Raw genomic sequence first — 14,464 nt, 5'->3', positions numbered from 1 at the left:
TTTCATTCCATTTAGCCTTTAAAAACATGAATTATTATTACCCTTTTAAAGCTAAAAAAAAAAAAAAACCTGTCTCACGTGATCTTAAGTTGTCTAAAGTCACAAAGCTAAGTAAATGGTAGAGCCAGCCTCCTTCTGTCTTGTTCTCTTTGGCTCAGTTCTTGAATTTAAGGAAAAGTAACAACTTCTGTCACTCATATTCATCTTTTTAAGATCAGCAAAAATTTTATTTCTCTCCTGTCAGGATATAATGTGCCTTCTCATCATTTTGCTCATTTATATGTAACAGCACTGTATAGTAATTTCTGTGTATGGTGGCTCATCAATTAGTACTCGTTAGGGTCAAGAACCATTATCTTGTTCATCTTTATAAACAATACCAATCACAAAAAATAGATGTTCAACAAATGTTAGGGGATTAAATGAATAAATGAGACAACAGAAGTACATTTTACTTTTCCCCTCTAGAAATCACTATGGTTATAGAAATCCCTTCTCCACCTTCATAGTTGTCGGGAAAAAAACCCAAAAACAAAACAGCAGGACAAAAATATAGGACAGGGGCGCCTGGGTGGCTCAGTCGGTTAAGCATCCGGCTTCGGCTCAGGTAATGATCTCATAGTTCGTGGTTCGAGCCCCGCGTCGGGCTCTGTGCTGACAGCTAGCTCAGAACCTGGAGCCTGCTTCAGATTCTGTGCCTCCCTCTCTCTCTGACCCTCCCCTGCTTGCACTGTCTCTCTCTGTCTCTCAAGAATAAATAAAAGACATATAAAAAAAACATATAGGACAAACATCAAACAGGAAGCCCAAAGCCCTTGACTTAGTTTACACTTTAAAATTTACTAGCCTAAACACTGGCAAAGGAATGAGCATAAAATGACAGGTCAAAAGTAGGTTCATTTGCAAGTCTTAACCCCCCCAAGAAAGAACAATGTGCAGCATGTTGATTTGTCAGATTTAATATTATTCTTAAATTATAACATTATAATTTAACTATAGGTATTAACATTACAGAGCCTAATCTTTTAGTTGACCAAGTTAAAATAAATCTTTCCTATTTTATGTTACTTTTCATACTGGTATGACTAGGTTGCACTATGCAGAAACTTCGTAACTGTATGCATCTTTAAATGCTTTCAGCTGTTCTGATTATAGTTTTTCAAGTTTCCCCTTTATATTCAAGGTAAGAACATTATACGACTTATACCAAACTATATTTCTGAACCAATACATATGTGATAAGGTCTCTCAAATGCCTGGCATTGTTAAGAAATAAATCTAGGGTGCCTGGATGGCTGTTGGTTAAGTGTCTGACTCCTTGATTTCAGCTCAGGTCACAATCTCATGGTTTGTGAGATTGAGCCACATGTCAGGCTCTGTGCAGCCTGCTTGGGATTCTCCCTCTCCCACCTCTCTGCTCCTCCCCTGCTCATGCTCTCTCTCTGGAGATAAAAAAATAAACAAGAAAAAAATTTTCTAATTTAAAATAAAAGCCTAACATTTTGTTCTGAGAAAAGATGACCGTCCTAAATTTTATTTCTGCTTTTAAGTATGATGGAACAGTTTCATCTTTTAGCCTTATACATCTGTATACCACAACCCTCAGACGTAATAAATTCTGATCGCATGTGTTCTACATTTCCAGGACAACTGGCTCAGGGACCAAACAATTATGTTTGGCCTTTATAAGGATCCAGAATTAGGCTGCAAAGTGTGGACACAGGGAAAGATATAGAAATAAAAGCTTCTTTGGGCGGGGGCGCGGATGTCATCTATACATGCAACAAATCTGAAGGTATAAGTCTGCTGTTAGGTAGGGACTTCAGACCTAAGGGTCTGAGACTTGGTGCAATTACAATAAATACACTCATAAATGGGAGTATATATTTTACTATTTGTGTTCAATTTCTCTAACTAGTAAGATTAGTACAAATAATTAAACTGTAAAATGACTCATAATCAAAACAACCTTCTAAAAAGTTTCAATTTCAAACTGAATTTCTGGGAGAAAGTTTGATTTTCAATTTTAACTGTCTTATGTTCAAGGAAGAAAAACATGCATTTGACCTATTAAAGAAAAGTAAACAAATACTGTATTTTTATAAATCATGAAGATGCATAAGAAAAGGAATTTTCTTCACCTGTAAGGGGTGGGATATCACGATTAACTGTTTCATCTGCTTCTTCTAAACCATTATTTATTGATGGCCTGACTTGAACTGCTTGGTTTGAGTAAGCTGCTCCATTAGTTGATGTCGTAGTACTGGTAGTGATCTCATCCACCTGTTCCATATCAAGTTGTTTTACTATCTCTTCCGCTTCCACAGCCTGTCCTGGAGAATCGGATCCTGATGTTCCTATAATCAGATTCAGCATACTTACAACCATCACTTAAATAATCAAAAGGGGGTAGGAGGATAGGATAGATGTTTTTAAGGGTACAAACTTATATGGCAAGCAAACATAAGACCTAGAGACCTAAGGCACAATACAGTGAATACAGAAAACAATACTGTATTATAATCATCAAACATGCTGAGAGACTAGAACTTAATTATTCCAATCACTAAAAAGAAAGGATAATTATATAATGTGATAGAGGTGCTAATTATTGCTACATGGCAATCATATTACAATATATAAATGTGTCACGCCAACATATTAAATTTACATAATGTTGTACATCAAATATATTTTAATAAAGGTTTTTGTTAAATGTTTGTTTATTTTGAGAGAGTTTGTGAGCAAGTAGGGGAGGGGCAGAGGGAGAGAGAGAACCTGAAGCAGACTTTGCACTGTCAGTGCAGAGCCCCACAGAGGGCCTGATCCCACGAACTGTGACATCATGATGTGAGCCAAAATCAAGAGCTAGTCACTTAACTGAAAGAGCCACCCAGGCGTCCCTCAAATACATTTTAACAGAACTAAAATTAAATAGTGAAAAACAAACTCATAAAATATTTGGAAAACCTAAATGCAACACAGAGCTGAGGATACCATTGTTCAGTGAGTCTCGTCTAGATACTTTAAATAATGAGCAATAAGGCCTATTATAAGGTAAAGTGCTATTGGTGAACAAAATTTTTCTTATGAGTGTTCAAACAGTTTAGAAACATCCAGTTAGGGGCGCCTGGGTGGTTCAGTCGGTTGAGCATCCGGCTTCGGCTCAGGTCAGATCTCATTGTTCGTGGGTTCGAGCCCCGTGTCAGGCTCTGTGCTGACAGCTAGCTCAGAGCCTGGAGCCTGTTTCGGATTCTGTGTCTCTCTCTCTCTGACCCTCCCCTGCTCCAGCTGTCTCTCTCTGTCTCTCAAAAATAAAATAAAAAGCAATAAAAAGAAAAAATTTAAAAAAAAATAGAAACATCCAGTTAGTGTCAAGTAGTCAATAATCTAGAACTTTTAAAAAAATTTTATTGAGCTATAATGGACATATAACCTTGAGTTTTAGGTATACATGCTAATTTAACATTTATATATTGCATAATGATTATCAACCTACTATTAGCTATCACCTCTATCCTGCCACAGTGTTACCATTTTTTGTGGTGAGAAAATCTAAGATCTAGTCTCTTTGCAACTTCAAAGTATACAATACAATATTGTTGACTACAGAACTTCTTTTCAATAAAGCAAGTATTTGTCTACTACGATCTGGGTGTGGGTGTGGGTGTGTGTGTGTGTGGGTGTGTGTGGGTGTGTGTGTGTGTGTGTGTGTGTGTGTATTTTTCATTATCTCAAAATTAGTCCAGTAACTAATTAGTCCAGAGTTGTAATTTTTAAACCAGGGGTGGGGGCACCTGGGTGGCTCAGGTGGTTAAGCGTCCAACTTCGGCTCAGATCATGATCTCACAGTTTGTTGAGTTCGAGCCCCACGTTGGGCTCTGTGCTGACAGCTAGCTCAGAGCCTGGAGCCTGTCTTCGGATCCTGTGTTTCCCTCTCTCTGACCCTCCCCTGCTCATGCTGTCTGTCTGTCTGTCTCTCTCTCTCTCAGAAGTAAATAAAAACATTAAAAAAATTAAAAATAAAATTAAAAATAAACCAGGAGTGGTTACGAAAGAATGAGCTGTTAACCTAACCATCAGAACATTTTTATTCAGAGACACAAGAACAATTCCTAACAAGATTCCATCTCAGTAACAAAGACTGAAGCTAGGTTACTAATCATACTCAGCCACAATCTAGATGATTCTGCTGACCAATTCTTCTTCCACCATGAGATGACCTCAACTCTTTCTATTTCTTTATGGAATCCTCCAAATATCACTTTCAACAACAAAATCAACCTCCCATACTCTCAACTTTCTCACACAACATTCCTTCTCCCTCATAGCTTTAAATGTGACTTATTTCAAAAAAAATCTCTTTTCCTGATACCCTTCCCCTCAAAGCTCTTCATTCTTCCATATTCAAAATACTAACTAGCTCAATAAAAGAAGAGGCTTGATCGGGGAAAAAAAAAAAACCTAACTAAATCAGAATTCATTTACTCCATTGCTGCCACCAGATCATTCGTTTTCCATTAATGTGCAAAAATCCCTGCTCCTTTGAGGCTGATGTCACCTAGCTGTATAATTCTTCATTTATCCCCACTGCTGTTATCTACCAACTGTTGCCAGCATCCTATCAGAGGAATTTAACACCTAGCTACCAGTTTAAAGCTCTAGGAAACACCTGCTAGTTGTTACTACAGGTGACGTCAATGACTCATCCCTAAGACTAATCAAAGGTCTTGCCCCCTTTAGCTCCATCTTCATTCACATTGTTTTCTTTACCAAGTATCGTGACCATAACCTGGACATTCACATTAAGAAACTGTTCATCTCTAAAAACTAAAGTTCAAATATATCAATCCCCTACCACAACTTTCTAATCTTTTAATTATCTATTTCATATTCCCATTACATGTGACCTTCATGTTTTACAAGGCCAGTCGCTTTCATTCCAAACAATCCCTTAACAGCCCCTTCCCCACCCTTCTCAACTAGTTAGACTTCATGGTATATCCACACAAGCCAGCAGCTTCAGCCACTTAGTTCTTGTTCCTTACCTTTCCATTGTCATCCATCATAGAAATCTCTCTTGAATCTCTTGAATCAATGTAACTTAAAGGCTTATTGGAATAGTATGTTTCTTTTAATTATATCCAACAACAAACATTCTAAACTTTCACTGTTCTCTTCAGTCCCTGCCACCAGGAATCTAAGCACACGGTACCATCTCCTCCTTCAAAGAAAAAGTAACTTACCAAAAATCAACTTCTTCTCTCCAAACATTTATTTCTGCACACACCTCATGGCTTCTTTTCTTCAGCATTAGAGAAAAACATCTCTTCTCCCTCCCTTCTCTGTTCTAATCCTTCTACTATCTGTTTCCTTAATCCCATCTCTGTCAGTAGACACCTTTCACTAGTTATTCTCCATTTTCAATCTCTTTCTATTAGACCCTTCCCTGAGGCTTATAAACATGCTTGTCTCTAACAAATACAAACTACTCTTTAAGAGACTTTGTAACCTCTCTAGTTTTATAGTCAAGTAGTTCATAACAGTAACCTACATTTGCTGCTTCCTTTCTTACTCTCCATTTTACTCTTTTAACCCAAAGGTGTTACGCTTCCAACTCCAGCCACTCTCCTAAAACAATTCTGGCAAAAGAAACTTAGGGCACTTGGATGGCTCAGTTGGTTAAGCATCCAACTTCAGCACAGGTCATGATCCTGTGGTCCATGAGTTCAGCCCTGCATCAGAGCCTGGAGCCTGCCTCAGATTCTGTGTCTCCCCTCTCTTTCTGCCCTCCCCTGCTCACACACACTCTCTCACTCACTCTCACTCTCTCTCCCCACTCCTCTCTCTCGCTCTCAAAAATAAATAAATAAATAAATAAATATTTTTTAAAAAAGAAAGAAACCAATAATTTTGCAATTGCCAGGTTCAACAGTATCTTTTCAATACCCATTTCCTTTCCTTCAATCTTCAGAATTGTTTGCCCCTGGGTTTTGATATTCTCTTTTCCTTTGGTGTCTATGACACAAAATATTCTGGCTTCTTGTGTGTTTTTGTTGGCTTCTTTTACTTTGTCCAGTCCTTAAATCTATTCCCCCAAGATCTTAGTTTTCTGAACATTTACTCCATTAGCTTCAAATGATACCTATAAACTGGTAATACAACAGTCTACTGCTTAAACCCAGATTTCTAAGCTCCACACCAGAAGGACAAATGACTACCAGATATTTTTATTTGGTTGTTTCATGGCATCTCAAACTCATTATGGCCCACTGATCTCCTAGAACCGAAGCTCTCTTGAAAAAATAACCTTGTGTCATCTTAATCTCTGGTCTCTTTCACCTCCAATGTGTGCTCAAAATCTGCCTATTTTGTATCCTTGATCCTTCTTTTCTCTAATATCACAATTAATGTTGCATGAAGGCTCATATGGACCACACGTCTACTAATTGTTTTCTCCTGATCCGACCTTTTTAGAATGTAGCTGACACCTTATGACTTTTGAAAACACTAATCTGTCCATTACTCACCAGTTTAAAACCTTTCAGTCATGCCCCACTAAGGATGAAATTCAAATATCTTACCATGTTTGTTTTGATCTGCCATCTTTATAACTATCCTAACCATCCTGTGCACTCCTCAAATCCAATGCTCCATCTGTAACAAACTAATTTCAGTTTCTCAAACACTATGCCTTTGCTCATGCTGCTCATTCTACCCGGAATACCCTTTACCACTTCCAAGATTCAGCTTTTCTATAAAGACTATTGTGAGATGCCACCCAGAATATAGAACCATTCCATTCTCTCAATACCATACTACCCCATACCTCTATCAATGCACTTATAAAAATTTATTATACCTATTTATAGATCTCTCTCCCTCTTGTAAAAAAGTAAGCTCCTTGAGCACAGGGACCATGCATGTGTTAAATATGCTTGAATCTCTAGAAACAAATATAATGGCCAGGACACAGCAGATACTGAAATGAATGACATGAAATCTTTAAATAGCCCCCACCCCATATTTAAGAATAATTATCCTCTCTCACAGATAAAGAGGCTCAAGAACTTAAAGAACTGGACCAAGGAAACACAGCTAAGAGGCAGAGCTGGGATTATTTAATTTTTGAGAGGGCAAGGGGCAGAGAGAAGAGGGGGGAAGGAGAGGGAGAAAGAAGTGAGGCTCATGTTTATCGGCTCAAGTTCACCCAAAGCAGGGCTCAAGCTCACCCCAAGTGGGACATATGCTCAACCAAAGCAGGGCACAAGCTCATGAACTGTGAGGTCATGACCTGAACCGAAGTCAGATGCTTAATGACTGAGCCACCCAGGCACCCAACAGAGCTGAAATTTTAAGACAAATTTCTCTAATTCCAAAGCCCATTCTTTTCCCACTACACCAGTTATTTCCGAAGATGGTCGATGGGGCGCTAGTTTTACAAGATGTTAACAGATGTTCCACAGAAAAGGTTCTTTGGATCATATATGTCTAGGAAATATGGGGTTAAACAAAGTTAAAGGTAGTTTTTTGCTTTATTTCTATTATAGGACTTCATAGTCCTTTGAAATATGCTAACATACATGACTTTCACCCCCCAGAGCATCTAGATTTTATAGTGCACCATTCTGCCTTTTTAAAAAATCGTATTATCATCCAGAAACATATTCAAATACAAATTTAAATAATCAAGCAACCAGGATTTAATGGCTATTTTCCATATGCCCCATACTATCAAACAATATGGTGGTTGCAAAAATAAAGACAAGATCTCATGCCCTCACATAATCTAGAGACTAAATTATCATTTATGATGTTAAGAAATATTTGTCAAAAAGCCAGAACACTAGCTAAATCTTTATTAAAAATATGCCATGGGTGCCTGGGTGGTTCAGTCCATTAAGTATCTGACTTTTGATCTCAGGGTCATGAGTTCAAGCCTCTTGCATTGGGCTCAGTGCTGGGTGTGGAGCCTAAAAAAAATGCTGGGCAACAATCCAAATTTCTTTTGCAAAGGCATTATTATATATAATGAAAACTTTCACTTCATTTGAATTAGAGTGGTTTTACTAAATATCCAAATTAATGATCCCTACAGGGAAAAACCAAGCAAATGAAAAATAAAAATAAAATGTGTTACAGAAAATGACCTACTTTCAGCTCACTTTAAATACTCAACAAATTCTACTGATCTAGAATATTAGAAATGTATCATGAAAGTCTTTCCAACATAAAAGTAATTTTCCTTCCAGCGCAGAGTTTATCATCAGCTTTTCAGAGTTAAAGCGGAGTTCATGCACTTAAACAGAATTAAACATAACCTAAATTTATTTCAGTCATTTAAAAAAGAAAGTCTTTTAGAAGCTGTGTATTTTTTTTAATTTTTTTTAATGTTTTTATTAATTTTTGATACAAAGAGAGACAGAGCACGAGAGGGGGAGGGTCAGAGAGAGGAGGAGACACAGAACCGGAAGCAGGGTCCAGGCTCTGAGCTAGCTGTCAGCAGAGCCTGACACGGGGCTCGAACCCACGAATGTGAGATCTGACCTGAGCCGAAGTCGGAGGCCTAGCCGACGAGCCACCCAGGCGCCCCAAGCTGTGTATTTTTAATGAGGCTGAAAACAAACATAAGATGCTGACAAAATACACCAGTAAAATCAAAAAGATCTCTTGTAAAACCATGAAAACTAATTTTTAAACCCAAATTATGGGTAATCATTTATACTTACCATTTTTATTTGCTGGTGAAAAAAAGTTGAAGACAGGAGAAAATATGGTCCCCAACAATGTAGTCCTTGGAGGACTGCCAGAGGAAGGATTATCTTCTAATTTTCCATTTTGTTTTACATGTTGATTTGTCACTTCGTAACTACCAGCTTCTAAGAAAAAACCAAAAAAAGAACAAATGTTGCAATCTAGAAAACATGACTTTGAAAACTTTTAAACAATTCATTTTGAAAATATTTTTCCCTTAAAATAGTTCACAAAAACGGAGTCTTCTAGTATATAGTCTATAGGCTTCCACAGTGTAACAGAAAATGAAATAAACTCTTTGTAAGTAAAACAAGTTACAACATCAAACACAAATGTTAGATTGTATCTTTTATTTACATTTTGGGATCCTGCCTACTTCCTAAAACCTACCCTCCAATCTATTAATAAATAATAGCTAATAAATAGAGGCAAGACAGATATACTGAAGCAGAAGACTATGTATAGCATATAGCAAAAATTACTTATGTATACCCAGGCACCATTTCAGAGTGGTTAAGAAAAACAAACAGGTTTTTTGTCTTTTGTTTTTTTTAATTCTTAAGAATAAAAATTGTCAATGATTTTTGGAAAATATACAATAAAAATAAACTCATACAAATGTGTTTTGGTTAATCATCCTTGATCTTTCACAACTTTACTTGGTATCTACCTACAATTCTTTCATGGCTGCTACAGCCTTAAAAGTCAACTCAAAAAACAGAGATACAATATTGAATTGAGGGAAAAGAGGAAAGGTATTCTTGCTGTTGTTTTTAAAACAGCATTGGTTAAAAAACAGCATCCCATGCTCTAAAGTGTAGTTTTTTATACCTTCCTCTGTCCTTGTTTTTCTCCTTTTGGATTTTGGTGAGCTTCTCAGCAATACTACAACATATTGACCTAGAACAAGATTTATCAACAGCAGCACTACTGATTGGGATTGGACGATTCTTTATTGTGGGAGGATGCCTTGTGCATTGTAGGATGTTTAGCAGCATCTCTAACCATCTACCTGCTAGATACGAGGACCAACCCCTCCATAGGTTGTGATAACCAAAAAGGTCTCCAGACACTAACAAACGTCCCCTAGGGACAAAACAACCCCTCATTAAGAATCACTGTCCTGAGTGATACAAGACCCCTCTGAGTTGAAATTCCATGATCCAGAAGCAAATTCTTTGTATTTATTTCAATAAATTAAGTCACAATTATTACTGTTTAAGAAATGCATTTATTAGAGGCAAAAAATGCTGTTCCATATGCGTTTTTATGATAAATAGTATAAAGCCAGTTGTTCTCCCTTCACTTGTCATTTTAATTCATATCAGGTAATTTTTACTTCATTTCATGCTACTAATAATACAAAGGAGATTACAAAAAATAAGGCAAAAACTGCACAAAGTCAATTTTTAAAAACAGAAAAGAAACATGTCAGGTGAAATTTCTGCTTACACCTAATAGAAGAATATCTAAATATTAACAAACCTCCATTTACTTGACTTTTCCGTCTTACTCGAGATATCTGTTTGTTAGGCTTTTCTCCTGCTCTTGGTGTTGATGTGATCAAATTATTATCTATGTCACGTTCAATCCTACTCCGTTTCGAAGGATTTTCTCTCTCTTCCTTAAATATGAGGGGGAAAAAACATGCATTGAGCATAGGCATTCTGCCTTATCAGTCACACTTATAAAATATGATATGTACCCCCCTGTTCATTGCAGCTTAATTTACAATACCCAACAGAAACAACTTAAGTGTCCCTCCGTTGATGAATGCATAAAGAATACATGTAGTGTGTGTGTATATATACACATATATACATACATAAATATCAAATTATGTTGTACACTGAAACTAATGTATATATTATACCTTAATTTTTAATTATACCTCAATTTTTAAAAAAGATATAATTATCTTTTTGTATCTCAATTTTTAAAAAAGATATAATATGTATAACATATTTTCCTGTTTTTCACATCCAGGAGAAACAAAATAGGATTATATAGTATCCAACAGTGGTAAAAAAAAAAAAAAAAAAAAAGGAAAAATTTGACAATGTTTTAAGAGTGTTTATTATTAATGCACTAAAAATATACAAATATAATTACAGCAATCTCAATTCAGATCCTTTCCCCAATGTCCATTAAACTGTCTGTGCTATTGAAATACTCAATTGTAAGATGTGCTATGAATTTTCAGCAATTTCCCCCTATTCTTATATTTGTCCGAAAGAACAGTGGTTGTTTTGTGAGCACTCAGGGTAAGAGACAGAACCCCATTGCAATTTGCTGGCATATCACATATTACCAAAAATAACAAGGCTTGCCAATGCCACACCCAGTGCCAACCTCAATTCTTTAAATCCCCAAATTGACACTAAGGAGTTTACTCCTTAATAAAGCTCTCTATTTATTTCCTTATATGGGGCAAATCTACATCACCAGTTTATATTGTTTTTGCAGTATTATTGACTGAAAGAGTATACTCCAAATAACAGCTGGTTGTCTCCACTTGTACATCTATCTCTCTTCTTTGTAAAATTTTTCTAGAGTCATCAACCACGAGTGATTTTCTTACATTACTGTAATACTGGCCTATAATTCTTTGCTGTGTTTTTTGTTTTTCAGTAATCTTCAATCTCTATACCTAATGTGGGGCTCAAACTCAAAACCCTGAGATCAAGTGTCACATACTCTAAGAGAGCCAGGTGCCCCAATTCCTTTCTGTTTTAATGAGACTACCTGAAATCTTTTGGTAAGGATGAGATTAGATTTTTAAACCTATATTGAGTATAATTTATATATAATCAACATTCTTATTCAACAATTCAACAATTATAATTGACCACAATTACAATTCCCTATTTGGATGAAAACAGAACAAAGATACTCTCAAAATACATCAGTCCATATCATACCATATAGAATTTTACTTTTACTCAGTAGTTTTGACAATTTTAGGTAGTTCTATTACAACAGTATGTCTATTATAACACAAAATAACACCTTAGTGATCCACAACAAAATTGTTCTTATGTTTACTTTTTATCATCCCCCTGCATTCTTAAAAGATGGAACAGGAAGCCTCATATCCCAAACATGGGATCTCCACTGCCAGAAAATAGGACTCTCTTCATAAAGTCCTTCAAGAACAGAAATAACACCAGAAAGTCAACAAGACTAAGCTCTAGCATCTTCTCCATAAAGTCTCTTAATACAAGAAGTCTCTTAGTACATCTGCTATAACAGAAATACTTCCATTCTGAAAACCCTGCATTCTGCAACACTAAAAATAACAAGGCTTAAGGAAAAAATAATTGGCCCAGGGGGGCAGAGAGGGGTGCACAAGGCAGATCAGTCAATGCCCCGTTAACTCTGTAACCATAGCACCAACAAAAACAATGACTGGGACACCTCCAGAGATAACTTGGACACCCCAATGAGGCAGCCAAAAGCAGCTGAAATGTTACCTCAGGGCTTAATAAAAGGTAATAAAAACAGAGAAGGAGAAACAAGGGCTTATGGGAGCTTAGAAGTGGAGCTTTAAGCCAACAGGGCTAAGATGGACACAAAAGGAAATGCAAACTACCACATGAGAAAAGTGTCTGCTAGAACAGAGTGTACCTCTCTAGGAGGAAACCCCCCCACTGCTAATTATCACTTCTAATTAAAAACTCTGTGTGTGCCTGTGTGTGGGGCTTTTGTTTCTGTAGCAGCTGAACTGAAAGATTTTTACATTCCTGATTCAACTCCCATTATTCAGGATCCTCTTACCCAGTTTAGAAAAAAAATCATGTATAAGCAATGTACCACCCATGTTATACTGACACTATTCCCCAATTTACCAACAGCTAGCTAGCTGATATTGTGGAACCACGTATTTATTGTAGCAGAAGAGACTATACTGTGGTCAATTAAAAAATATATATAATATTTTTATATACATAAAGTATGTAAATACATACAGAAAGTAAAAATATTTTAGCTTACATCTCTAAGGAGGAAGATGATTTTTTTTTTTTTAGGTTTATTTATTTTGAGAGAGACAGAGACTGTGAGTGGAAGAGAGGCAAAGAGAAAGGGAGGCAGAGAATCCCAAGTAAACTCCATAGTGCCAGAGCAGAGCCCGACACTGGGCTCGAACCTATGAAACCATGAGATATGACCTGAGACAATACCAAAAACCAGACGCTCAACCAACTGAGCCACCCAGGGACCCCAGGAAGGTAGTATTCTTAATCTCTGAATCCCAAAGGAAACACACAGAACTAAAGAAGCAACAAAAATTCAAGGGCAAAATAATAGCAAAAGCAAGGGGACACGTTATCTCCCTTAAATTCCAAGAAAATGAAAACAAACCATCATACTTGAAGCCACCATACTTGAGTGCCCACATGCACTGATCTAGAAGTAAAGGGATCAACAAGGTGTATGACACACCTGAGAACGAGAGAGGCCCAAAACAGCTAAAAGGTTTCAATGGAAGGCATGGCAGGCCAATTTTAAGACAGGAGAAAAGGTTGCTGCCCAATCTAATAGCAAATGGGTCCATGGTGAAAATGAAACAACAGCTCCTATGAACTCTTGAAAGTGACCAACTATGGCTCTCTTATAGAATAGGGTTCTATCCCAAGGGGAAACTGCTGGGAATGGAGTCAAAATTGAGTAGCAAAGATACAAAAAAAAGAAGGAAAGAGAAGTTTCAGATAAATATGAGGTAGGAATAAAAAGACAGGAAAACTCAAAAAGTGATCACTATCTTTTTTAACAGTACACAAAACAATAAAACTAGTTAGAAAAGATACCCAGTGGGGGGCCTGGGTAGCCCAGTTGGTTAAATATCTGAGTCTTGATTTCTGTTCAGGTCATGAGAGGTGCCATGTGAGGCTCCATGCTGAACAGCACAGACCATGCTTGAGATTCTCTCTTCCTTTCTCTCTGACCCTTCCCTGCCCATTTTCTCTCTCTCAAAAATAAATAAATAAACTTTAATAAATAAACAAATATAATGTAAAGATAAAGAATGACATCAGTAAAACAAGCATTATGGATAAAAATTATGGATAACTTATTTCAAAACAAAAGACTTACTAAGGAAATGATATGAGACATACATCAAGAGTTATAAAATTCAAATCAGAGATAACAAAATAATTAGAAATAAAAGAAAAAAATCATACAACATGAAAATGACAAACTTTTTAATCAAAGTGAAAATTAAAAAGCAGGCACCATCCTCATTATTTTAGTCACATTGTGCCTATGTTATAGCAGTTCTAAATTTCGGGATTAAAAAAAAGAGATGAGCCTTGAACATCAGGAGTTTATGCTCTGAGATACAGAAGGATGCTTTATTGTAATACTAGAAATAAAGACTGAACTAGGATATAAAAGTGAGTAAACAGATTATTTATTTTTTAATTAATTATTTTTTATTAAGTAGGCTCCATACCTAGCACGAACCCAAAAGAGGGCTCAAACTCATGATCCTGAGATCAAGACCTGAGTTGAGATCAAGAGTGAGATGCTTATTAACCAACTGAGCTACGCAGTAACCCCTAAATTATGTCTTTTAAAAGAAATAAAAGATAAAACAGGGGAAAATTTTTTAAAGACACCAAAATATTATAAATACTGAAGACAGACAAAGCTCATCCAACTGACAAAAAATAGTAATCCCTGAAGGAAACCAAATCAAAACCATAGC

At 36.4% G+C, this 14,464-nt stretch overlaps 1 protein-coding gene across 4 annotated transcripts in view; it reads right to left on the bottom strand.

Annotated features, from left to right (window-relative positions):
• CTDSPL2 (CTD small phosphatase like 2) overlaps positions 1 to 14,464 on the bottom strand; it is a 76,676-nt gene that overhangs the window by 24,116 nt on the left and 38,096 nt on the right. For all 4 annotated transcript variants that reach the window (XM_029951364.1, XM_029951361.1, XM_029951363.1 and 1 more), the window contains exons 3-5: positions 10,240 to 10,378; positions 8,730 to 8,879; positions 2,142 to 2,357 (exon numbers count right to left, since the gene is read on the bottom strand). In XM_029951364.1, the coding sequence (XP_029807224.1) occupies positions 2,142 to 2,357; positions 8,730 to 8,879; positions 10,240 to 10,378 (505 nt within the window). The remainder of the gene's footprint in view (positions 1 to 2,141; positions 2,358 to 8,729; positions 8,880 to 10,239; positions 10,379 to 14,464) is intronic.

Source organism: Suricata suricatta, chromosome 9, assembly GCF_006229205.1.
Source record: "Suricata suricatta isolate VVHF042 chromosome 9, meerkat_22Aug2017_6uvM2_HiC, whole genome shotgun sequence".
NCBI lineage: Eukaryota > Metazoa > Chordata > Mammalia > Carnivora > Herpestidae > Suricata > Suricata suricatta.
The sequence above is the reverse complement of the archived record's forward strand: the minus strand, read 5'-3'. Positions and strand labels throughout refer to the sequence as shown.